This window comes from Cucurbita moschata, unplaced genomic scaffold (assembly GCF_002738365.1).
Source record: "Cucurbita moschata cultivar Rifu unplaced genomic scaffold, Cmos_1.0 Cmo_Scf00008, whole genome shotgun sequence".
NCBI classification, from domain to species: Eukaryota; Viridiplantae; Streptophyta; class Magnoliopsida; order Cucurbitales; family Cucurbitaceae; genus Cucurbita; species Cucurbita moschata.
Window position 1 is genome coordinate 2313932 of NW_019268524.1, and position 25715 is coordinate 2339646.

Consider the following 25715-nt stretch of genomic DNA (forward strand, 5'->3'; position numbering starts at 1 on the left):
TTTTTTTTTTTTTTTTTTTTTTTTTTTTTTTTTTTTTTTTTTTTTTTTTTTTTTTTTGTAATAATTAATTTATTTGAATAAAGTGGAAAAAGAAAAAGAGGCACAGAAGCAACCACCTCACCTCAATCAAGTAGGAATGTCCTAATAATGCCTTACAAACTCAAGTGATAAAGAATTAATTCATTTTTTTTCAACTCAATCCCTTTAAATTAATATTATAATAATAATAAAATATAGCTAAAAAATAATATATATATTAAAATAAAAGGGGACAAATTATTTAAAATAAAAGGGGGGAAGGAAGAGGTGGCAGATCACATGGAGAAGATGAGGTTAGTTAATTATATGATTAAAAAGAAAAGAAAATTGAGAGAAATGGACAAAATTATTATTATTATTTTTTTTTTAATATTTGTTAAAATAAAGAATTGGAAAATCCTATATTCAGTAGTAATTAATTATATACACAGAAGAAAAAAATAAATAATTAGAAAAAGAAAACATCCTGTCTGTCTGCGTTGGCAGAAGATAAAAAGAAAATGGCTACAATTATTGACTACCAAAACTAACAAAGTTAGAGACAAAGGATGGAGGCATTGCCATTGGAATCGGTTGTTAGACAGTGTAATGTTGATTAATTGTGTCGATGTCCAGTCCTTTCAACTTCACCACCGACTCCACCCGACCTTTTAGAGTGTGCAACTCCCGCAACCTATCCACGTCCACCAATGTACTAGAAATTAGTATCAAATAGCGCAGACTACGAAAAACTTCTCCCCTTGAGAGGCATTCAAGTAACACTATAGTGGTGGCATTGCTCAAGGAAGATGACTTGGGGTAGTAGGTCGTACCTTGCGATTTCAGCGCGTCGTCTGGCTTGCTCGGCGATTTCGGAGAGCTCCCCACAACTGTTCCTATCAGAGAGAGCGTTGTTGGATTGAGGTAGTTGAAGACCATGAATGGTTCTTTGTGTGGTTGCCCATTGTGCTTCTCTCTCTTCTTTCCCGTAATCTTTCTTGGTTGTGAAAGCAGTCTATCATGAGGGAGACACAACAGGAGAGGAAGTCCATAAAAACTCGAACAAAAGAAAGGTAATCAAACGGGGCTAAGAGTGTGCCTACCTTGTTCTGCAAAAGGTTGTTCCAAGCCCTTCCACTAAGAATATAGCGAATGGTAAATTTGAGGATATCAAGAGGGATGTAAGTTATCAAACTATAAAGCCAGATCACACCAGCCCATCCCCACCCGGTGCCTTTTATTCTTGCAAAATCCCAGCTTGCATACACTGCTATTAGTGTTGCTACCTGTCACGTACCCGAAAACGAGTTTCGTTGCTTGCTTAACCAGTTGAATGAGCTAAAATGCTAAGAATAAAGGTTTTTACTTATTGTTCTACTTACCAGCTGGGCAACTATGAAAGCGCTCACTAAGAGAAGTCCGGGACGTTCCACGAAGGACCAACTTCGAGACCTTGTGACGAAGATAAGGGCCTGACTCACGATACTAACTTGTAGATACAATGCTGCCATCATTCTCGGGTTGTCCTTCCTCAGGGATGCTACGTAAAACTTGTTCTGCAAAAGGAAATTGGAAATACAAACATGACACAGGAGAACAGAGGTACGTCACAAGAACTTGAACAGATATCCAGTGTGGATCATATAAGACTTCTTTGTTCTTACCGAGCAAAAGTCGGTGTCTCGCACGATCCAGAAGAATAACACTGTCATCAGAGCCAAGTATCCTCCCAACACAATGCCAGTAGCAAAAATTTCCTTCAACTTCCAACTGTCGGGCTGTGGAGAAGGCTTAACTCGATCCTTCGAAATGGTCATGATTGTTCCTAGAAACACACAGTATACAAAAAAAGTTAGAATTCCTGATCCATTCAGATAATAGGAAAGGCAGTGGATGAACCAACATTTTTGGTAGCCATACCATCGTTTAGAATAGCTATAATCAGAACCATGAATGGAGCGAAATCAAATTTCCAAATCAAAGCAATCAACAGAAAACCAAACTGCAATGTCAACAGAAAGAAATGTTAATCCCCAGACCATATAGGTTGATATGAACATTAAATATTTCAATCTATTTTCATTATAGTTACCACTATACGGATGGTGATGGAAACTGCATAAATCTGCAAAAAAGAAAGAAAAAAAACGATGAATGAGTTGGAGTTGTGTAAGTAATCAATTAAAACCGGCTGCATCAAAGTATAAACTAACCGTATAATTCTTCATCCTCTGGAAAATAGCTCTACTGGTCAGTACTGCACTGATAATGACGCTCAATCCTGGTTCGGTGAGGACGATGTCAGAAGCGCTCCTAGCTGCATCAGTTGCATCAGCAACAGCAATGCCAATATCTGCCTTCTTTAGTGCAGGGGCGTCATTGACACCATCTCCAGTCATTCCACAAATGTGCTTCTTCTCTTGTAACCTTCTCACAATTTCATATTTGTGTTCTGCCATATGCAAATAAGCTTAGAAAAGCTATGTGTGGCAATGCATTTTGTGTTGGAGAACTTTATAGCTAACCAGCAAGATGGAATAAAACAATAGGGCAGAGATAAAACATGAGCTTGCATATATCGATATGACAAAGATCATGGGGAACTCAACTCTATTATGTGTGCAAACAGAAAATTAAATTAAGGAGAAATGTAAAATTAGCCTATCGGTGTCTCGTCCCTTCACTTCACTCATCTATTGACCTAAAAAAATCCTTAAAAAGAGCTAAAGTCGCTATAGTCTGTGCTCTCACTCGGCAAGTAAGCAGCAAGATTCTGTCTTGGGAAAAGTGCTAAAAACAGAGGAGTTCCCTCACTACTCAATATATATATAGTAGATGGCGGCCATAAAGGCCGGCCTTCTTTCCTTTATGAGTTTGATAAAAAGACTAAAAAACAAGGGGCTTTTCAGCTGCTCTTTCTAATCTTCAATCATTATAAAACGATTATTTCCTGTTCTCTAGCAGTCAATGCTATTTAAGTTTAAGGGAAGTTGCAGAACCCACCTGGAAATACACCAGCAAATCCATCAGCCGTTTCAATCAACTCATCCACAGGAAGGGTGTCTGCTGATGCATCCCTGTCTTGACTAAGTAATGCAGAAGAAGGGTACATATTTGATCCCATACCAAGCCTCCGACCGGTTTCCTTAGCAATAGCCAGTTGGTCCCCTATAATTAAGGTATCATTCAAATGCTATACAGAAGAAACTGTTTGTATGTAACACAGGAAGTGTAAAGATAGTGATATTTGCTTTGCACATACCAGTAATCATCTTGACATTCACTCCAAGGTTCAGAGCCCTTCTGATGGTTTCTGCACTATCATGCCTGGGAGGATCAAACAGAGCTAACAACCCAACAAGTTGCCATGGATCTCCTGGACTTTCTTTGGTTTTCTCAGGTACTTCCTGTGGATCAGTAGTTAAATAATAAGCTTGAAGAATAGAGCTTGCTATTATTGATCATTCATAACATGAGTGAAGGTTAACATTTGAAAACCTGTCTGGCAACACCCAATGATCGGAGTCCGCATTCAGCAAACTTATCAATCACTCCATGAACTTTCTCCCTGACGGCTTCATTTGAATTGCAAAGATTTAAGATCTATTTCAAACAAGGAAAAATGAGAAATCAACAAATCCTTATAAACTAACTTGCACCAGTCAAGAATACAAAGACAAACAACTTTACCTGCTCTGGAGCACCTTTGCTAACTCGGTGCCAGCTATCGTTGGAATCAATAAAAGTGAGAGCAGTTCTCTTATCAACAGGGTTGAATGGAAAAAAATGAACCTCTCTAATACCAGCTCGTGCCTGCATAATTTTGTCATCAATATATAATGTAAAATTCTGATTATCAAACTTTTGCTCATTTTTAGAAATCATGAACTAAAACTACACCTCTTTTGGATCTGCCAGCATTCCAACGATAGCAGCATCTATGGCGTCCTGATTTTCGGTCCTAGAGGCCCTTGCTGCAAGAAGAATGACATGTTCTTTATCCACATCCCCCACAAAGACTTCGGTCAAGGATTGGTCAACAGTGAGCCTATTCAAGGTTAATGTTCCAGTCTTATCACTGCAAAGGACATCCATGCCAGCCATCTCCTCAATGGCAGTCATCCGCTTGGTAATTGCACCTTGCTTAGAAAGACGGTGGGAACCAATGGCCATGGTGACAGACAAAACAGTGGGCATGGCAATAGGAATTCCTCCAATCAAAAGAACCAGCAAATTGTCAATGCCATCCCTATATGCACGATGTTGAATTGGGTACATGACTATGATCTCAATAACAATTCCAATAGCAATGGAGCAAATACAGAAGTTCCCAATGGCAGTAAGAACTTTTTGGAAATGCCCAACTTGATTGGTGCTGTCCACTAAATGAGCAGCTTTTCCAAAGAAGGTATGCACACCAGTGGCAATCACTACTGCTTCGATTTCTCCCTGTTTACAGGTCGACCCCGAAAAAACCTCGTCCGAAGGGTTTTTGGTAACCGGGAGGGACTCGCCAGTTAAAGCAGATTGATCAATCTTCAAAGGGTCCCCTTCAAGAAGACGAGCATCAGCAGGGACAATGTCTCCCAGTTTGATACTTATTATATCTCCTGGAACAAGCATTGCAGCATCTTGCTCACTCCAACGACCATCTCTGAGAACCTAGTTATATGTACCACACAGTGACAAAGATAAATAAGAAGAAATCAAGCAACTAATAATGATGTTTTAGTATGCTCTGAACCTTAGTTCTGGGAGCAAGACCGGCCATAAGGGCTGCAGCTGCATTTCCTGCGTTGTTTTCTTCAAGAAAGCTGATGGTTGAGTTGATTAAAAGTAGGGCAATGACTCCCACGCAATCCTGCCAGTCCGGAGGCCTTCCGCCGCCGTTTGCTAAGACAATAGCCATTATAGCCGCTGCTTCCATGACCCAAGAGAGAGGGTTCCACATAAACCCTAGAAATTTCAGGATTTTGCTCTCCTGTTTCCACACAAAAGGTACTCTAAATCGATTTGAAACAACTCAACCATTGTTCGAAAGAAGAACATAGAAATTTCATAGTAATGAGACCTTTTTCTCTTCCAGTTTGTTCGGTCCGAAAACTTGAAGCCGATTGGCTCCTTCCTCTGAACTGAGACCTTCTTTTGTGCATTTTAGCTTCTCAAACACTTCGCCGATTGGAATATGTTCCTGTAAACACAAATATGAACATAAACAAAGCGTTTATAATCACGAAGGCGTCCGCATGGCGAAAGTTGTTAAAGTAAATCGAATCGTCACGTAATTGATCAAATCGAGGAAGATATTCATGAAGAAATCTCTACTATTTCCGTAAAATTTTCGTATGGATATAAAACGCTGTCGTTTTACAACGCCTTAACGGAACTCCAAATATGAACCAAAGAATCAGAATAGCCAAAAAATATCAAAGCCCTACGTTCTTTCTCACAGTTCTCAGTCACTGGAATTACACCAAACGATCACTACGTCGCAGATTCCAAATTCTCATCACTCATCACAAACAAAAATCCTCGAATTACTGTTCGTTTTTTCGATCAAACGAAAACATGCAAAAACAATCCGCCGCCGATGCATGCAAAACTCCATAATCTCGAACAATCAGAGATTGATCGATTCGATACAAAAAAAAAAATACAAAAGACAGTTACGATCGACGTGAAGATTCAATCACATTACGAACACCGAGCGATTATCCAAACATTATGATCATAAAGGAACCAGAAAACAGTGAAGAAAGAAAAAAAAAAAAAAGAAGAAGCAAGAAGAGAAAGAAGTACCAGATCGACGGACTCGTTGCGAATCTCTTGGAGAGTGATAGGATTGGCCATCGTTGTTGATGATCAAGAAGAATGTGGTTGGTGAAATTGAGTGGAAACTAAGAAGATCAAAAGGCGGTGATTTAATATAGGGGAGGGAGGATCTGTGGATTCGTAATCCGTAATGGAATTTAGAAATATACGAGAATTCATGATCAGAATCATTATGAATTCTATTCCAAGTGCTAAACGAGAATCAAGATCTTCGTTGACGGAGCAAAAAATCCCCTACCTAATTTACCCACGTGATTAACTAATTTAACTTCCAATGCCAAACCTCTTATTAATTAATTTATTATATTAAAGCTAGGACTAATTAATAATTTCATTAATTAAAACCCTACATATATAATTATCCACTTCAAGTTTTGTGAGGGTCTTAATCGTAAATATTAGATCACATGGCTTAGAATCTAATAAATAAATAAATAAAATCTACCTTAGAAAAAAAATAAGTTGAGTTATATTGATTTAAGATTTTTATTTTTAAAAAATTAATGAAATATTAGATTTGATTTTAACTTGAAATTGTTAGACGAACACGACTCTCCACAATGGCATAATATTGTCCACTTTGAGCATAAGCTCTCATGGCTTTGCTTTGGGCTTCCCCAAAAGGTCTCACACCAATGGAGTTAGTATTCATCACTTATAAACCCATGATCACACCCTAAATTAGTCGATGTGGGACTTCCATCATCCAACAGAAATACTCGAGCTTATTTTGATTATTTTGAGAAGATAATTATATATATATATATATATATTTATTATCAAAATAGAGAAGATTTTGAGAGAAATAAATAAATAAATAAATTCACTTTTTTAAATTTCAATCGAGATAAATTGAGATATATATTATAGAATTTAAATATACTTCATTGTATATGTAAATGAAACATGTGAATATAGTTAATTTTATAGAGTTGTTTATTGGTGAACAAATTGATAAATTTATTAATTAAAATTTTAAAAAAATTGATAAATAATGAAAATTGATGAAACAAGATGGACGTGGTAATGTTAATAAACGATTTTTTTAAAATGAGAATCTTAAAAAATTCGTGTATCACGAGAATATCAAATTCTTCTCGGGTGGCTCCCTTAGGATACCCACCTAGAACCATTTTGATGGTTTATGTGTGTGTATATATATATATATCGATTTAAATTTTAAACTCTTATAAGCGATTCGTTTAAAATGAGAATTTTAAGAAACTCGTGTATCATGAGGACATTAAAATCTTCTCGGGTGGTTCCTTAGAATGCCCGCCAAAAATCAATTGGATAGTTAATATCTATATACATACATGCATATATATCTTTTTAAATGAGAATCTTAAGAAACTCGTGTGTCACGAGAACATCCAAATCTTTTCGGGTGGCTCCTTAGGATGCCCGTCAAGAACTATTTTGATGGTTAAAAAATAGATCAAAACCGCTTTACATAAAATAATAGAGAAAAATGGGAGAATGAAATACTTCTGACATTAAAGAAAAATCGGTACTATCTATTTGATTTTAGCGTTTCTCTCTAACTTACGTTCATCATTTATATCTAAATAAGTTTTACGTACATGTGAACGTTAATGCATTAACGGTTTTAAAATGAAATTCTAACGAACGATAAAGCAACTAATAGGAGAGAGACAAAACATGATAGAAAGGCCTAGATTTGAGGAGCCATTTTTCCACAACTTAAATACACAAAGCTTCCCAAGTGTCGCTTATTCAAGCTGATTCTATGATCTAGCTCTATACAAGATCCGTACAACTAATCAAACTACTCATGATACAAGAGCCTTGTTTTAGCTATGGTCAAAGGTTTTTATGTCCGATATTAGGTTCCAACACAAACTACCTTCCTGTTTTTCCCTCCCTTCAGTTTCTTCGTCTTCCTCGTCGCAGATACGCCATTCTACTCGTCTTCTTCCCCGCTGCTACGCTGCTTTCTGTACTTGGCTTCTCTACCGTATTAACGTTATTACCAGCATCGTTTTTTTCCTTGCTACCATTATGGTTTCCTTCTGATACATCTTTACCAACATGGTTTCCATCTGATGGAACTTTATCGGCGGTGGCATCAGCGTCGTTCGCATTTGGGACCTCCATGGACACTTCACTTAGTTCGCATCGTTCCTTAACAGCCAGCCCTTTCGCCTCATGGTCGTGACCTGATGAATTGCTTTCTTCAGCTATCTTCTTGTCGACATGGTTCTCTTCTACAGCAAGCTCCCCAGTGGAACTGCAATGGAAGAAAAGAAAATCAGCTATATGCAGTATTCGTTTGGATATAGAAATCGAGGGAGATAGACACCGAGATACCTAGGTAACGACGGAAGACCGTTGGCCAGCCCCGCAACTTCATGGACTGTAGAGCATCCTCTCTCATCTAAACTTGAATTTGATGCTGCACAGAAAAGTAAATACAGTTTACTATTTAATTGTTAGTGAAGCATATACTACACTACAGGAGCTGATCATAGATCTTTCTTTTTTTCGATCTTTGATATTATACATTTTTATTTTAATGATAATGAATATCTAGATCAGCCTGTTTTTTGTAACAGTCCAAGCTCACCGTTAGCAGATATGGTCCTATTTGGACTTTCTCTTCCATGCTTTCTCTCAATGTTTTAAAATGCGTCTGTTGGGGAGAGGTTTTTACACCCTTATAAAAAAAATGTTTCGATCCCCTCTCCAACTAACGTGGGATCTCATAATTCACCCTCCTTCGGGGCCCATTGTCCTCGCTGGCATACCGTCTCGTGTCCACCCCCTTAGGGGCTCAGCCTCCTTGCTGGCACATCACCCGATGTCTAGCTCTAATACCTTTTGTAACAGCCTAAAGGCTAGCAAATATTGGCCTTTCTGGGCTTTCCCTTCTGGGCTTCCACTCAAGGTTTTAAACGCATCTGCTAGGGAGAGGTTTCCACACCCTTTTACAGAATGTTTCGTTACCCTCTCCAACCAATGTGGGATCACTCTCATAAATCCTATAGAACTACAGCTTAATCCTACAAACATAGGATAAAACTATTACGCACCTTTCCTCTCATTGGTAGGATTGGTTTCAAAATCCTGCAAGGAAAAGGCATAATAGAACTGTATCAAGCATCTAATAAAATCAGTACCATTCTACTCAGACTGAGGTGTTAGCGAACTTTCAGTAGAACAGGCAGAGTTAATAACTCTCAAGACAGCCAAATATGTATAGATGACGGCCGAGAAGTAATTTAAAAAAGCTGGTAGATATCTAGTCTTATTTACGTATAGCGATACCAAACAGGGCGAAAATCACCCTACAAGCCACCCACAGCCAATCTAAGAAGTGGTCACATCCCCTCCCCTAGATACGAAGTATAAAATTTAACGAACTGGTTTTGCAATTTGCCCCTCCTATAATGTACATTTGCAATTGGAGGCCTAACAAAGCCCTTTTGGGAGTCTGTTACCTTATCCTGTTGTTGAATAATGCTGGCTGAGCCAAGTAAGCAAGCTCCATTTTCTGGCATATCTTGTGTGATCTTTGACTCTGTGAGGTGCAAATGAGGGTCACAATGTTCAGGGACTATCTTTTACAAATGTAAGTACATTGTTCAACTCGCAGAAATGCATACCTGATAAGTCATGAGTGACAGAAATGTCTGCAGACCAATTTATTGATTTATCTATCGACTGTACAGCATGTTGCGTTTTATCTTCACTGTGAATTTTCGGATAGTCTGAACGTGCAGAACTCAAATTACCTTTGTAGTCTGAAGCAAATGAAGACCAATCAAGCTTGGCTGATGAGCGGGATCTTAGCATTTCCTCGGTTGCTTTTGATCGCACGCGTCGTATTTCCTCCTGGATGTTCCATGATCCACTGGCAGGAGATTCCCTTTTGATCTGCACCCCAATGTCAACAAACAGAATCACAGATTGAGAAACTCAAAAGTATTTATCAATTAAACTTTCATATGGGGGTCGTGACTTGGAAGACGATCATACTAAAAAATTGTAAGATGGGGAAAATGTTTTGGAGAAGCATCGTGACTATAGTTTAATGGATAAAATGGTACCTTAGATGAAGAAAGTGGGTTTCCACTAACTGAAAATGATGTTTCTTCTTTGAAGAGCCGTAACCTTGATGGTGAAGGAGACTTAAACTCAAAATTATTCGCAGAAGGAGAGGCCCATAGAGGGCGTTCTCGCATGTATGATTTGGCTACATCTACAAGTGAACCCGTCTCTTCATCATTAACCTGCAGCAGCATATACTTCAATATTCCAAGAAGAAAAACCTATATAAGGACACATACCAACTCTAAATTTTGTATTAGAGTATTATAGTATTATCATACCAACTCTAAAGAAGAACAAAATCATTGAGAATAATATGGAGTGTAAGAAACCACTAAAGCGTAACAATTAGCAAGAAATAATCAAATTTATATGTGGCAGATAGGATGTTCATGCGTACAAATAAACCATTTGCTCAGAAATGGAGTTACTTGACAAGTGAACTGAGGGGAATGTTGAACTGTAAGTGTAATGTAAACAAAAGTTGATCCATTACGTGATTATTCATATGCCATTCAAGAATAACAAAAGAAAAAATCACCAACCACTGGCAACATCGTGGAATTCAAGGTGCATGGCCCATGATCCAATTCCAATGGCGAACTAGACCCCAATCCTAATCGTTTTTCATTCAACCATGCTTTCGCCTCAAGAATTGCTGTGCTGCAGACTGCAGACCCGCCATCATCTGTATCAATTTGTACACGATTCATTATTTGCATAAGATAAAATTATGGTTTACTGGAAATTGAAAGATCAGTACCACTATCAACTGCTTTGTTTGAAAGCTCAGTCAGCCGCCCTGCAGCCTCTCCTTCAATGCTTTGACATTCTACAACCCTTGATTCAATTATCTGAAATAACTTGTCACGCTCTGCCCTGCTTGAATGAAAGTGATGAACAAGAAGGCACTGGTAACAAATAATTGAAGGCTATCATCCAAGTGTTAGTGACCTAACTCAATTTGTTGTCATTTTTCACTCATGAACTAAACTATTTAACCATGAGAACATCAATCATTGAACATATTAAGGATTTAAGTTTGAAGGAGAACAATAACTTATTTCAGCGTCTATATAAACTGAAACCATAGCATTCATCAAGATAAAAGAGCAAGCAAGCTAGTAAAACCAAGATGAGCATTGTTAATCATAGAAAACAAAACGGAAATTCTCTTTTTCCAGTTAACTAATAGAGAACTACATAAGAAATGTCTAGACCAAATTATTGTTCCAGCAGAACAATGAACAATGAACAAGTTCCAGCAGAACTCCTCAAAAAATTATTGTCATACCTAGAGAAGGTTTCCTGCATCAGAAGCTGTTCAATTAGACGCTTGCCATCTTTCTTCTCTGGAGGAAAGTCCCTAAATGAATTGACCATCTCTGTTGTCCCGCTCTTCCAACATAAAAATATCAATCAGACACACTGGTGTAGTCTATTTAAATCAAATACCAAATTATCCATTGTTTTACACTTTGATTTTGTCACATATAATTTATTTATATGGATAACATGTTGAATCAAGAATAGATCTTCCATAAATATATTTTATTGATTTGTATACCCACATAGCACTAGTGAACCCTCAAACCATCAACTCTAGTACAATCCTAGATCACTTAATTATGAAAATTATTTCTTTCAACATAAAAAGAATTAAAATAACAATGATGTTATTAAAACATGAAATTACAACACCCAATTAGCAAGTCTGCTAGAAAAATATTGAGATATTTCTTATATTGCCTGATAATGAGACAAACCAACTAATTTAAATTTTATGAGAAAACACCTCAACAAGTACATGATTTAACATCTAGATTGTTTACCTTCTTCACTCCATTTCCCTGGAAGTCACGATTGTCATCATGAACATCATCTTCGACATCATCCTCTGTTAAATAAGATGCAATACATCTTTAAAAGAGACATATAAGCAAACTAGAAGCAGAGAACTTTTTTTTTTTTTTTTACAAGAAACAATGTTTTCATTGAGAATAATTGAAAGAATACAAGGACATATTTAAAAAAAAAAAACGTCACCCAAAAGAAGGGAGTCTGACCATGCCTACAAGAAATGAATTCAGTCCAAAAACATACAACTCTCATGTCAATGATGATACAATTTTGTTCTATGACAATGACCAAACCAATATTCAAAACATATTTAATGTAGTAAAGTGATTTGAGATAGCCTCAGGGCCATAAATCAATTTGGAAAGGTCATGTCTGAGAATCTTGAGAATGCCAGCTTCAATGTTGTTTTCTCTTACACACCTCAATGCCATGGGCCACAATTCAATGGAAAAATGGTTTGAACCAAGCAAGCTAGTATTTAAAGACTCCTTAAGTACATCTTGATGAACGTTCAAATTTTCTGAAGGAAAGGAAACCCGAATTGAATATCCAAGTTCAATTCCTCACCAACTCTTACAATTGTCGAGGCGCTAGAAAGTTTCATTTCTCTTCACAAGGTTTCCTAACGAATTTTGTACTTGTTCTTTTGTTGTAATTGATTTTAATTGGGTGTACTCTTATAAGCTCCCTCGGAGTGTATAGATTCTTGATTGTAACTTTTCACTAAAACAACCAAAATGCTGCTTCTTGTTCTAAGATGGATCAAACTCCCGCAGACATCATGACATGACCTTGAAATAGAAACCCAGGGCTCAAAACTAGTTTTTGAAGAACTAGCACATTTCAAATGTAACCTTAAGGCTGGAAGCCTGGAGTTACACTTTTAAGTTAATTTTTGAATTCTAAGTCGTAATATTGCAAACACACGAGAAAGATCGACCAACTACGTACATGAAAGTAAATTAGGCATCCTAAATGAGAATCAATATTACTGTAATCTAAAATTTCATGAACCCATGCCACAGCATACCACCCAATTTCAGCCTCCTTGACCATCTTACTGCATATACTTAACAGCAAACACCATAAAGTTTACCATGAGTTGCTTACTTCTTTTCTAGTACTTCCTCCATTTCCCATCCACATTCAAACTCCAAACTACATTTTGCCCTTCTTGAGCTCGTCCCCAACTTCAGTGTTCTACCTACTTCTCATTTCCTCAAAACAACCTTACATTTCGAAGCACCACAACCATATTAGTCACTCCTAACCATTAGTAAAAAAAAAAAGCTACTCTATCCACATAGTTCTCACAAAACATACACAAAAATTCAGTTCAAAGTAAGCCAACCTGAATCACTGTCGGAGGAGGAGGAGGAGGACTCGGAAATGAAGACAGAAGAGAGAAACTTTCCGGCGCCGGAAGCAATGGTGAGAGTGGGCGAGAAAATGAACCTGGAGATCCAACTAGGGTTTCCTCCAGGGCCCAAATTCGAAAGTCCAGGACGTTCATAAGGAGTCTTCCTACTCCAAGCTCGCTTAGCTCGAACAATTTTCCCGCCGGTTCTTGACCCTCCGGCTTCACGATATGCAGGAACGGACGCCATGGAAGAAGTTAAGAGTGAAGATACTTTGTTTGCTCAGGCGAGAGAGATTTTCCAGTTATGGAAGGTGAAATAGCCCACTCCGGGGTAAATTGAAAATTGACGTTTTGTAACACTGAAAAGACAATAATACCCTTTTTTCTATCTTGATTTTGTACTTCCATAAGGGGCTATGTAGTAAATCAGTATTTGGCTTTTGAGATTTGATGTTTCTCTATGGTCGTGATTTGGTAGATTACTTCCAACGGTAATATTTGCATAACTTTAAACGTTTCTAAAGAAAGATTTTATATTTTTATATTAATATCGCATTAGTTAGAGAGGATAACAAAATATTTATTATAAATATATATAAACTTCTCCTTAGAAGAAGCGTTTTAAAATTGTAAAGTTGATGACAATACGTAATAAGTTAAATTAGTCAATATCTAGGGACTCGAGCAAGTACAAATGGTATCAGAGCCAGACGCGAGACGGTGTGTCAGCGAAGACGTTGGGTTCTCAAAATGGTGGATTGTGAGATCTCACATTGATTGAAAAAGGGGCTTGGACTGTTACAAGTGGTATCAGAGCCAAACACAATGGGTGTGCCCGTTGATGTGCTAGCAACGATGCTGGGTCCCCAAAAGGTAGATTGTGAGACCCAACATTGGTTGGAGAGGAGGCTTGGACTGTTACAAATGGTATTAGAGCCAAACATCAGAGATCCTACATTGGTTGGAGAGGGAGCTTGAGCTATTACATATGGTATCAGAGTCAAACACCAGAGATGTGCCAATAAAGACGTTAGTGTGTCAACGAACATGTCCGTCCCCAAGGAATAGATTATGAGATCTCACATTGGCTGGATAGTGACATTTAAAACCACGATACTAATGGCATAAGCAACGGACCAAAACGATACGTATTGTTACATAAGTACATCCAATCAATTGAATATGTACCGAAAAAGAAAGTAAGAAAATTTATACGCAAATATTTGAGCATTTCAGAAGGCATTGCACCCCAAACACAGGCGCTGTGGCTCCTTAATCAGAGCCCATGAGATCAAGAAGAAGCCATTTGTATTTCATATTTCCTCATGATTGTCGTAGTGTTCCGATACCATCGAGAATTGGTGTCCGTAGCCGTGGAGTTCTGTGAACTACCAGACTTGGTTTGTTCTGAGCTGCCTGAAGAACCACTAGTGCTCCCCATTCGCATTGGATTCAAATACTGAAAAGGCTTAGGCGGCGCCACAATATCCACTCCTCCCTCCAACATCTTCACCACCGCACTCATCCGCGGCCGCTCATCCGGCGCGTCCTGCACGCACCACAGAGCCACCACGCACGCCCGGCTCGCCTTCTCCCTATCCCCCTCGCCAATCCCACACCCAACAACCAACTCATCCAACACGCCCTTTTCAAAAGCATCCCACACCTTCTCCGGAAACCAATCAGGATTCCCAGAATCAGTCACCCCAGCATTCCTCTTCCTTCCAACGATCTCAAACAACACAATTCCAAAGCTATAAACATCGCACTTATGCGACACGCGGTAGTTCGTGAGGAAAAACTCTGGCGCCGAGTATCCAAAAGTACCTCGAAAGCCGCTCATCGACACGTGAGTGTTGTCCCTATTGCAAAGCTTGGCAAGCCCAAAATCACCAACTTTGGGGAAAAAGTTGGAATCAAGAAGAATATTGGCTGGCTTAATGTCATAATGAATGATTCTTTGTTGACATTCCTCATGCAAATAAGCAAGCCCTCTTGCAGTCCCAATGGCTATATCATGCAATTTCTCCCATTCCATGGCTTGTTTTCTGTCAAATAAGTACTTATCCAATGACCCATTTTCCAGATACTCAAAAACAAGCGCACTCATGAAATGGTCATAACAAAACCCATAAAGCCTAACCAAATTGATATGATAAGTTCTGCAAATGGAACCAACCTCAGCCATGAACTGTTCTTCAGCTCTTTTGTCTGAGCTTTTCTTAAGGACCTTCACGGCGATGTTGACGCCGTTCGGGAACTGGCCTTTGTAAACCTCTCCGAAGCCACCGGAGCCGAGGCGAGTGGAGTAGTTGCTTGTGAAGGAATAGAGGTCTGGAGCGGTGAATCTGACCGGTTTTTCTTCGGCTATCTCTCTGAAGAACTTCTCCATTGTTGGTGCATCGGCTTCCCAGATAACAGGGGGAGGAAGAGACACATGAGGTGCAGGTGCAAGAGGAGGAGCTACAGTTATGTTCCTTAATTCTCTTACAACGTCTGGTGTAGCTTTCTTGACAAACTTGTATAGACATATGCCAATCACTCCAAAAACCAACAACGAAACCACCGACCCCACCACATCTGAAAATCATATAACAATCAACCGACCTATCTAAACAAATCAATCTTTTGCTATACACACACATATATATATACACGTACAACATTCGTTTCAACCAAAACGCTATCTCGTAAATTTGTTTCCTTTTCGAATACAACCGATTTTTCAGTTGACATGAGAGTTATTTTAAAACAAATTAAAAATTAAAAATTAAACTTTTAAAAGTTTCTAACCTCGTTGAGACCCACCATAGAGTTTTAAAGTATTTTGTGGAGTTTTTAAATTTTGTTGCCAGTTTTAAATACACATAAACGGAAAGTAAGAGAAATAGTGAAAAGAAATTTTTACTCCGAAATTCTGAACAAGATTATATTTCTCGTCTTTATTCTTGTATAAATCCATATGTCTCATATATATATATATATAAAAGCATGCAGATATTGTATTATAATATTAAATTGAGGAATTGAGAAATTATGTTCAACAATATAGCATACTTAGATATATAAAATATTATTAAATTTATTATAATAGAGATATTATATAAGAAAATGAAATTTCTCTATTAAAAAGTTATTAGAAACTGAATAAATTATTTAAAAATATATATATATTAAAAATGAAAGAAAAAAGAAAAGGTCCCAAACCCATCCTCCAATCCCATTCCCACTCGCGGATATAAGAAGCATAGTTACACAAACCTTTTTTAAAAATTATATACTAATCTCAAACGAAACGGTTCATTCGATTTTCAGAACTCAAAAAATCATTCCGCGCATGATAAACCTGAAATTACTGACGAACAAGTAAAAAAATTTAGAAATACTTACAGAGAATAATCATGGAATTGAATGCCTTTTCGGGGCTAGTAAACGACGAATCTGGTGGGGAGAACATCCAATCGGATCTGATAGAAACAAAAGTTACTAACACAACTCAGATTTGCGATTCGTAACTTTATAATCAGCCATTAAAATCAGTAGAATCGCAGATACTTACTGGCATAAGAGAGCTATTTCGATCATTTCTCCTTGGCTAGGGTTCCGAGAGTGAGGATTTTACAGGCGATTAGCTCGAGAGAAGATGAAGGATTGAAGAACAAATAGATTAGAAATGGACCGATTCGTGAGGGATTTGAAAGTTACTAACATAACTCAGATTGCGATTCGTAATTTTCACAATCAGCCATTAAGATGAATAGAATCGCAGATACTTGCTGGCATAACAGAGCTATTTCGATCATTTCTCCTTGGCTAGGGTTCCGAGAGTGAGGATTTTACAGAGGATTAGCGATAGTGGAGAAGACGAAGGATTGAAGAACAGGACCGATTCGTGAGGGATTTGGTTCTTAAAAGAGAAGAGAAGAGTAGAATCGGAAGTAACCTTGAATTTTCCGTGCTTGACTAGACTCCTCCGTTTGCGATATCTCGAATTTGACATTTTCCTTACGCGGGAAGATGAAAGATGAAGTTTCGCGTTGCGTCCTTTCTTCTCAGACTGCCAATGGGACCAACTGGCGTAGCTAAATGAAAATGACGTTGAGTTGAAACTCTTTCGCTAAAATTTGGCCTAAATTGCAAATAAATAAACATTAATTTTGTAATTTGCTTATAAAATATCAATATTTTTCGAAATTCGATACTCGGAATGCTTTGGGATTGAGCCACCATTAGTCGAAGAAGATGTCGACCAACCCACATGGCTTGCTTGACGAACGTTGGAGACGCCGTAAATTGGTCCGTGAACACCACAATTAGTCTTCTCTCTTCTGTCTTACTTCAGGTGTTACGACAACGTTTACCAAACCCGAACAACTATTGACCACTAGATTCATTGGTTCACTTTTCCTTTGCCCCAACGTTCGTCTTTCTCAATCTTAAAAAAGTGGCCGGCTCGAGATGGAAACCCAACATTAATATTTGATAAACATTTTTAAAACATTCTTAAAAAATAAAAACAAACGGTTATAATGTTAAACTAAAAGGTAAATCTATTTGAATGTCGCTTGTTTCACGTCCTAGTCATTATCAACAATTTAACGTACTTCTATGTTAATGATATTTTAAAAATATTTATGAAAAGCCGGTAGTAATTTAGTGTTGCTCTCAGCGATATGAATATTTAGATATGAGATTTTAACGTTGAAGATATTTGACTTAATTATTTTAATTTATTTGACTCAATAAATTTCTAAAATGAATAATATCAAATAGGATTAGAACATTGAAGGGATAATATAATTAATAGGAAAAGGAATTTAAAATTTAAAATAATCATAATAATAATGCATATTTTTCGAAGACTATGGGTCAAGGTCGACATAATGTAATTAATGTAATAAATGACGAGGAGAGAGAAATTTTAAACTAAAATATTAAAATTGGAAAAAGTCAATGAGATACAGACAGCTTCGCAGAGTCACGAGCTGAATTAAGGATGATGTGGGTTCCTTTGATTTTTTATTTTTTTTTATTGATTTATAAATAAAATAATTATTAAAACAAAATCAATTCATAAAAAAAAATTAAGAATTTACACTAATTTAAGTTAAATTGATTTTTTTTTTTTTTTTATAAATCTCAAATTTCAATTGATTTGGTGAAAAAAAAGTTAAATTAATAATTAAAGTTTCACAAAATTTAAAATATATCATCAATTACAAAGGTTAAATATTCTTAATTTTTTTAAAAATAAGATCGAGAGGGATTGTAACCTTACTTTTCGGACGGGTTGAGTTGACTAGACAAAAAAAAAAAAATATCAACCTATAAATCGAACCAAATTTTCGATTTTTAAAAAATTGAACCAAACTTAAACGGAAAAAACTCTAACTCAACCCAATTTTTATGGTTAAGTTAAATAGACAGATTGGTCGAATTAACAAATTATATGAACCTAATAAAAATGATTGTTAAATGAAAAATTTAGGATGTCAAATTATGCTTACCAACAATATTTCCACTAATCAAATTGGATGTTTTGTTTTTTTTTTTTTTTACAAATATTCTTAAAATTGAATTCATATTTTAAAATTTGCTAATTCAAATGATAAAACAACAATCACAATTAAAAAAAATCCAGTTACCTAACCAAAACTAAAATTGCTATGTAGCGGATTAATAAACATCCTCGTGTCATGAAATCCAAGCTTTATCACTTCCATATTTTATTAAAATTCTATTACGAAAATCATTCTTATGAACACACCCGTCGATCCAAGCATAACTTATCGAATAAAACACGTCCCTCCGTCTAGAATAGAATATAATACACTATAGTGCCCTACTATAAACACTTCTAATAATGCATAATAAGCAAAATGAAGTACCTTTTTCCATGGCGAAAACGAAAGCTTCTTCTAAGAACTTGCGATCTGTATTTCGTACTTCTTCATTATTGGAGTAGTCTTCTTGTACCAATATGAGGCACTGTCTTCATTTGAGGTTGAATAATCTGAACTGCTGCTTATTTCTTGTAGATTCGATCCTCTACTGTTCCTTTTTGGAGTTGGATCCAAGTACAGAAATGGCTTTGATGGTGGCACTATTTCTACACCTCCTTCAAGCATCTTCACCACCGCACTCATCGGTGGTCGTTCGTCGGGGCAGTCTTGAATGCACCACAGAGCCACCTCGCACATCCGAATCACTCCCTCTTTATCATCTTCAGCATACCCACATCTTCTAACAAATTCAACTAATTCACCCTTTTCCTGAGCCTCCCACACATGTTGTGGAAACCAATCCGGGTTCCCAGAATCAGTAACACCCCCATTCCTTTTTCTTCCAACGATCTCAAACAACACCATTCCGAAGCTATACACGTCGCACTTGTGGGTTATTGGATAGTTCTTTAGTAAGAACTCCGGTGCTGAATATCCAGGCGTGCCACGATAGCCAGTGAGCGACGTATGTGTGCTGTCCCGGTTGCAAAGCTTGGCAAGGCCAAAATCACCAACTTTGGGAGTGAAGTTTTCATCCAACAGAATGTTTGCAGGCTTTATGTCGTAATGGATGATTTTCTGTTGGCATTCCTCATGCAAGTAAGCAAGACCTTTAGCAGTCCCAATGGCTACATCATGTAACTTCCCCCAATCAAGTTCTTCATTTTTGGCAAACAAATACTTATCCAGAGATCGATTTTCCATGTACTCAAATACCAGTGCACACATATATTGGTCATAACAAAACCCATTAAGCCTAACCAAGTTTATATGGTAAGTTTTCCCGATCGTTCCTACCTCGTTCATAAATTGCTCCTCCGCCTGCTTTTCCGAGTTCCTCTTCAAAACCTTCACTGCAATCTTCACTCCATTTGGGAACTCTCCTTTATAGACCGTACCGAATCCTCCTGCACCGAGTGGTGTCGAATAATTGCCTGTGAAATAGTATAGTTGGTGAGCAGTGAACCTTATAGGCCTCTGTTCCGCCATTTCTTTGATGAACTTTTCCATTGTCGGTTGATCGATTTCCCAAACCGGAACTGCATTTGGGGCAGTTGAATGTGCCACATTTGATGCAGATGAAGCAACTGCATTTCGCAACTCTGTGACAATACATTGCTTAGCTTTCCTAGCAAAGCAGCAAGAGATTGCACCAATGACAATAAAAATCACCAAGGTCACTACTACAGCTGCAAGCCAATGTTTTTGTTTAAGGTGGTGATGAATAGAAGTCTAACTCGTGTCAAGTATAATGTTTCGTATATTTTCACAAAAAACAGTGATAAGGGGTACTCACAGGTAGCAGTTGTGCTAGAATTGCTGCTGCTATTTGTATCTGGTGAGTAAACGACCGACGACATTATGAGGAGACAAGTTGATCGTTACCTTACGACACAAAAACATTTGACAACAAAATTAACCACAAACCAGAATAGGACAACAAACTATTGGACATCTGCAGTTCTTCGTGTTCATATTTGTTTCAAATTATTGGAGGTATGAAGACTAATGTTTCCATTCTTCCAAATGCGCAATCAACAATCAGATCGAATAAATACAGAGGAAAATATCTGGTATCTGCAAACTGAATACTGCTAGCTGAAATGCAAAACATCAACCTATGCTTGAACATCTCTCTTATCTGAACAAACATTAATCTCTTTTTCTACGTGCAATCAACAATCAGATCTCTCCCACTAATTGTTCTAAAGTTTGTTGGCTCTTAACATACCTATCTGAAAGGAACCAGAAACTAAAGGATTAAATCTCTCCCACTGATTCTTCAGTATTCCATTCCGATCACAACTCCTCACTGATTTTCTTACTCATCAATTTGAATTGTTGATCAACTGAACGTTATGCCGCAAACAACAACTAATTTGATCAAATTTTGTGAAGAAAAACAAAGCCATTACAGTGAAAGCAAACAAATCCAGTCATATTGCTCAAAGAAATTCGGTTGGCTATCAAGAGAGTTACACTTACTTGGTAGTAAAATCAGATGAATGTTAAATCTTGTTCATGTACAGCAGCTTCTTCCTCCTATGTTTTTCTTCTTTCGCCTTACCATCTCCTACAATTCGAGAGTATTTTTCTTAGATAAAGTAATAAAAGGGGAACGACATTTCGAAGAAGATCCATTCCCAAGGCCATGGCTTATCCCGTCACAGTCGCTGTTCACAAGTCAAATCCTACAGAAATTTAAAGCTCGGATTTCTCGCCAATATTTCCACATCTCATTCAATGATTTCAAACCAAGACAGGGACGGACAACATGAATAATCTGTGTAATTAATGGACAAAAGAAGACCTAATATATCTACCGACGATTGAAACTTCAATTTCAAAGCTGACCGACTGAGTCAATCTACTCAGTTTGTGGCGTAGACCTGCTGCACCTCTTCCGGAGCTTCTTCCGATGGCGAATTTCATCTTAATGGGGCCACTGAGACTGGGAGGACCCGCCATGGCTGCCGTCGGCCCGACCTTTGCCGCCTGAACTTGCAACTAGACTCGTTTACACGTTGAACTCAATAAATACCCACCGAACCAGAAGCTTACTCTAAATCTTCTCAGATTAAAAAATATAATATAATAATATATTATTTCTTTTCCATAATTATTTTTAACAATTTTTATTACATTATTTAATTGGTTAATTTTAGGTAACTAAGTATGGTTAGTATTTTTATTAAGTTAAATTGTTAAAATAATTTTAATTAATCAATTTTTATTGATTAATAAATATATTAAGAATAATATTTTTTAAACTTTTAAGTTTATTTATTGAACTATCGTCTTAAAAATTATCTTCAAATAAACTAATTTAATAAATTTATCTATTTATCAAAAAATTTTAAATAAAATATTAATAGTTTTCAACTAGAACAATCGTATTTTTTTTAATTTTATTTTAAGTTAAAGTAAACTTTTGAGATTTTTTTTTAAGTTTTAAAGATATTATTTAAAAAAAAATGCAAAATAAAAAGATTTTTATTAATTTAGCTAATTAATTATTTATTATTAAGCTGTTTTTCTACACCATCACAATTAACCTTCCACCTCAAATACGATCACGTGTTAAACGGTGCGTTTTGTATTTTTCCTTTTCATATATTTTTTTTTCGGAAACAATACTTTTCTTGCTTGGCTATTAATTACGGTTTGAAATTAACCCGTATAAAAGGAAAATGCCAGCTGGCGCCAACTCAGCCTTCTTTAAACGAATCATTTCCCTTCTGGATTATCTGCATAATTTCTAATTAAACCAAAAAATAATAATTAAAATTTTGTTTAATTTGAAAATTTAATTCGGCCACCGAGATCATGGACTCCTCACTCCAGTGTAAGCATGGGACGATAAAGAACACTATATATATATGGGAACATTTGACTTATCTCTTCCGTCTGCCTTCGCCTGAAATCCGGAGTGGATCAGGGAACGGGAACGAAAGCGACTTTATTGTTCTTTTGCTACTCTCGCTTCCTCATTCGATTCTACAGGTTTGCTTGCGTTGTCTCTTTAATTTAATCGCTGTTCTTGGTGAATAGTTGTTGTTGATCTTGCTGTTATTGGTGAATAGTCGTTGTTTATCTCGCTGTTGCTGCGAGTTTTGGCTATTGGATTTTGTTTTGCGGTAGAAATCGAACAAGAGTTTCTTGTTTTAGGTTTTTTTAAGATTATGTTTATGTTTTTAGGTATGATTATGATATCTGTGCTGGAGCTGGTTTTCTGTTGTTCTACTGTTTAGAGAATGTACAGGGAAGTTCTTCATTTGTTTATTCGATTATTCGATTGTTTTTGTCTTGCGATTGTTCCTCGGTGTGTTTGATCCTTTTCTTTTTTCCTGTTATGTTGTTAAATGAATTTGTTCGATACTTCTTTTTTTAGTCAGAAGAGATCTCGAGTTCGTTTCTCTTGAGATTACCGTAATTGAGCTAAATTTGGAACTTTTGTTGTTTCTTACACACTTTAAAATCTTCATTCAGTCTGTCTTAGGGCTCAGGGATCGAGCTATTAGTTTTCATGTACAGTATTTTCCTTTGTTCTACCTTATTATTGTATCATTGACCTTCTTTGGAGTGTATAATCTGTTAGATCACGTGATTAGAGGAGAAGCGATTGAGGAGGCTGTATTTCTCAATTTAAAATAACGTTATCTTGCGTATTTGACATACATTAAGAATTTAGAAATTTTATATTCTGTAGAAGAAAAAAGTTGTGTTCTTCCTTTTGCAATCATCACTTATTCTATTAGTTCTACCATTTTTTCATCAGCATTAGCTCATTCCTATTGTGTTTTATCATTCTGTCTTCCTTTTTGATTTCTGAAAACTGGTTTTGTTCCCCAGTTGACGGTAACATTTAATCCGAAGAACAATGGCCGTGTCTGTCAAGGTGATGTCTCTTATTGTCGCTTGTTTGGGCGTGATATCCTTCCTATTTGGAGTCGTTGCTGAGAACAAGAAGGTAAGCATCTGCAATCTTCATAAACAAGCATATCATATTGGCATCGAAGATGTTTGTTCATTTGAAATTGAAATATTAAACAGCAAGAATTAAGATACCGATTGAACTCTGGTTGAATTGTTTATCTTTTGTATATCCTAGATACTCTGCATCTTCCTTGGACCTTGGATTGATTACAGACTTATATATTGTAGGCTGTAGATGTAAGTTTTAATATAAGATATCGTTACATGCTTAATGTGCATCAACTGTATGTTGCAATTTCGGGGGCATATTGGTGTTTAATTTTGTATGTTGAACTTATGATGCTTTCCCTTTGTCATCTGAATAGCTTGTTGATGTCCTTTGCTATTTTACTGAGCCATACTTGATCCCACCGTATTCAATATCATTTAAGTTAATACGCTCCTATATCTCAAGATTTTTTCATACGGCTTTCCACATAATTCTATATGTATCTATGAGATCGAGTATGAATTAATGGTCACTTCTTGAATTTGAACAGCCTGCATCTGGAACTCCCATCCCAGGCAAAGGCCTTGTTATCTGTCAATACCCGAGCGACCCAACTGTCGTCTTAGGATATCTTTCCGTTGCATTTCTTCTTGCTTCTTCAAGTGCAGGATACTTCTCTCTGTTCTATCCTTACTATGGAAAATCCGTTCCTCGAGGTGCCTTGTTTAAGAACAGCAGTTTCTCTATTTTCTTCAACATTGCTCTGTAAGTTCTCTTTCCAATGCACTAAAAATATTAACTTTGTAGTATTCATTTTCATTATGGTTTGAACATTATAGTTTCAGGAAAATTCTGCCTTTCTCTTAATTACACATCACAAATCATTACTTATTTTATTATGATTTCCTGTGGATGGGTAAGCTTATGAATCAAGATTTCTTGCATGCTTTTTAGTTTAGAGATTATGATGTTATCCATATCCGTATTTGTTATGAACAATCCTTTGAATCTTTATTTGTATACTTATTGTGAGATCCCACGGTGGTTGGGGAAGAGAACGAAACATTATCGGGCGTGGAAACTTCTCCCGGCATACGTTTTTTAAAAAACTTGAGGGGAAACTCGAAAGGGAAAGCCTCACGATGACAATATTTAGACTGCAATGACGTTCACTTTTTTAATAGCCCCGGAAGTAATTTGATCTTTTCAATAATTTCCCATAATTCAAGGAAGTAAAAACCATAATTCTTATTTTTATTTTGTTATCAAACTAGCCCTTGATATTCTCAATTAACGTACATTTAGGTGGATTTTTTAGTAGGATATAATAAAACAAGATCATATAGATTTTGATGCACCCTCTCTATTTGCAGGTTCACAACCGGATTAGCTATGACTTTGCTCGCCTGGCCTACGCTCACCGAGCAACTTCACTTGTCTCGCAACGTTCATTACGATCTCGAAACAGCATGCCCAACTGCTAAGACAGGTCTTTTGGGTGGTGGTGCATTTCTCTCCCTTGATTCATCCCTCTTTTGGTTGGTTGCCCTGATGTTAGCTGGAAATGCTCGAGAAGACTACTTTGATGAAATAGAAGAAAATGGAACCAGTGCTCAAGCTCTTCAAACGAGCGCATGAAACTTCTTTACTCGGTAATAATAATAATTCAGTCTCACTTTTTACTTGTCATTAACTATTAAAGCAAGGACTTGTATGTGAATACAGATTCGTATAGTTAGAACGTTTCTCGTAGTGTATTTCATATTCAACTTATAATATTGTGAGTTGTTATTATTATTATTATTGACAGTAAGATTATTAAGTTCTTGCCATCTATTTCATATGAATAATCCAAAATTAGCTACAATGGCTTATTTTTTTGAATTATCAAATAATAAAAATTAAAATATATTTTTACGAATTAAAATTTAAAATTAAAAAAAAATTATTTGAGTTGGAGATGTAATTTAATGAAATTATAAAATTAAAATTATTATTGAATAAAGAATATAAATACACGCGTTAGGTGAAAATTTTAAGAATAATTATTTATTTAATAAACGTGTCATTTTCATTCCCCTTGACTTTTGAATCCGAATTTATTGGTGTCATTTTCCAAGTTGACTTCTAAATTAACTCAGAATTT

At 36.5% G+C, this 25715-nt stretch overlaps 5 protein-coding genes across 18 annotated transcripts; 1 reads left to right on the forward strand and 4 right to left on the reverse strand.

Annotated features, from left to right (window-relative positions):
• Window positions 1-384: 384 nt before the first annotated feature.
• LOC111446114 (plasma membrane ATPase 4-like) lies at window positions 385-5999 on the reverse strand. 2 transcript variants are annotated; one of them, XM_023084776.1, is made up of 16 exons: window positions 5818-5981; window positions 5090-5209; window positions 4763-4999; window positions 3919-4680; window positions 3709-3831; window positions 3517-3621; window positions 3281-3425; window positions 3022-3186; window positions 2232-2470; window positions 2111-2143; window positions 1939-2020; window positions 1683-1843; window positions 1401-1574; window positions 1122-1304; window positions 852-1033; window positions 385-712 (listed from the first exon to the last, which is right to left on the reverse strand). In XM_023084776.1, exons 1-16 carry the CDS (start codon window positions 5866-5868, stop codon window positions 616-618), a joined length of 2859 nt encoding a protein of 952 aa, XP_022940544.1. In that variant the 5' UTR covers window positions 5869-5981; the 3' UTR covers window positions 385-615. The 2 variants fall into 2 exon arrangements, with proteins under 2 accessions (XP_022940544.1, XP_022940546.1); XM_023084778.1 differs by lacking the exons at window positions 385-712; window positions 852-1033; window positions 1122-1304 and having other exon boundaries at window positions 1490-1574; window positions 1664-1843; window positions 5818-5999.
• A 1384-nt stretch (window positions 6000-7383) lies between these two features.
• LOC111446684 (protein KAKU4-like) lies at window positions 7384-13465 on the reverse strand. 5 transcript variants are annotated; one of them, XR_002711127.1, is made up of 12 exons: window positions 13133-13465; window positions 11754-11818; window positions 11216-11319; window positions 10685-10800; window positions 10467-10609; window positions 9921-10103; window positions 9477-9747; window positions 9312-9391; window positions 8904-8937; window positions 8182-8266; window positions 7544-8101; window positions 7384-7486 (listed from the first exon to the last, which is right to left on the reverse strand). XR_002711127.1 is itself a non-coding variant. In XM_023085606.1 (12 exons), the coding sequence occupies exons 1-12, from the start codon at window positions 13386-13388 to the stop codon at window positions 7738-7740; spliced, it is 1671 nt and encodes a 556-aa protein (XP_022941374.1). In that variant the 5' UTR covers window positions 13389-13465; the 3' UTR covers window positions 7526-7737. The 5 variants fall into 5 exon arrangements, 4 of the variants coding, with proteins under 4 accessions (XP_022941374.1, XP_022941375.1, XP_022941373.1 ...); XM_023085606.1 differs by lacking the exon at window positions 7384-7486 and having other exon boundaries at window positions 7526-7883; window positions 7914-8101; XM_023085607.1 differs by lacking the exon at window positions 7384-7486 and adding an exon at window positions 12892-13010 and having other exon boundaries at window positions 7526-8101; window positions 13133-13247.
• A 730-nt stretch (window positions 13466-14195) lies between these two features.
• On the reverse strand, window positions 14196-17229 carry LOC111445900 (rust resistance kinase Lr10-like). 4 transcript variants are annotated; one of them, XM_023084435.1, is made up of 3 exons: window positions 16919-17229; window positions 16532-16608; window positions 14196-15721 (listed from the first exon to the last, which is right to left on the reverse strand). In XM_023084435.1, exons 1-3 carry the CDS (start codon window positions 16942-16944, stop codon window positions 14433-14435), a joined length of 1392 nt encoding a protein of 463 aa, XP_022940203.1. In that variant the 5' UTR covers window positions 16945-17229; the 3' UTR covers window positions 14196-14432. The 4 variants fall into 4 exon arrangements, with proteins under 4 accessions (XP_022940203.1, XP_022940204.1, XP_022940205.1 ...); XM_023084436.1 differs by having other exon boundaries at window positions 16532-16596; window positions 16701-17229; XM_023084437.1 differs by having other exon boundaries at window positions 16532-16627; window positions 16701-17229.
• A 1604-nt stretch (window positions 17230-18833) lies between these two features.
• On the reverse strand, window positions 18834-21682 carry LOC111445902 (rust resistance kinase Lr10-like). Of its 6 annotated transcripts, none has more exons than XM_023084443.1 (4): window positions 21499-21682; window positions 21130-21217; window positions 20441-20529; window positions 18834-20333 (listed from the first exon to the last, which is right to left on the reverse strand). In XM_023084443.1, exons 3-4 carry the CDS (start codon window positions 20502-20504, stop codon window positions 19060-19062), a joined length of 1338 nt encoding a protein of 445 aa, XP_022940211.1. In that variant the 5' UTR covers window positions 20505-20529; window positions 21130-21217; window positions 21499-21682; the 3' UTR covers window positions 18834-19059. The 6 variants fall into 6 exon arrangements, with proteins under 6 accessions (XP_022940211.1, XP_022940210.1, XP_022940209.1 ...); XM_023084442.1 differs by having other exon boundaries at window positions 21468-21682; XM_023084441.1 differs by having other exon boundaries at window positions 21455-21682.
• An 803-nt stretch (window positions 21683-22485) lies between these two features.
• On the forward strand, window positions 22486-25378 carry LOC111445903. The gene is made up of 4 exons (XM_023084447.1): window positions 22486-22647; window positions 23497-23614; window positions 24120-24334; window positions 24943-25378. The coding sequence occupies exons 2-4, from the start codon at window positions 23525-23527 to the stop codon at window positions 25205-25207; spliced, it is 570 nt and encodes a 189-aa protein (XP_022940215.1). The 5' UTR covers window positions 22486-22647; window positions 23497-23524; the 3' UTR covers window positions 25208-25378.
• Window positions 25379-25715: the final 337 nt, after the last annotated feature.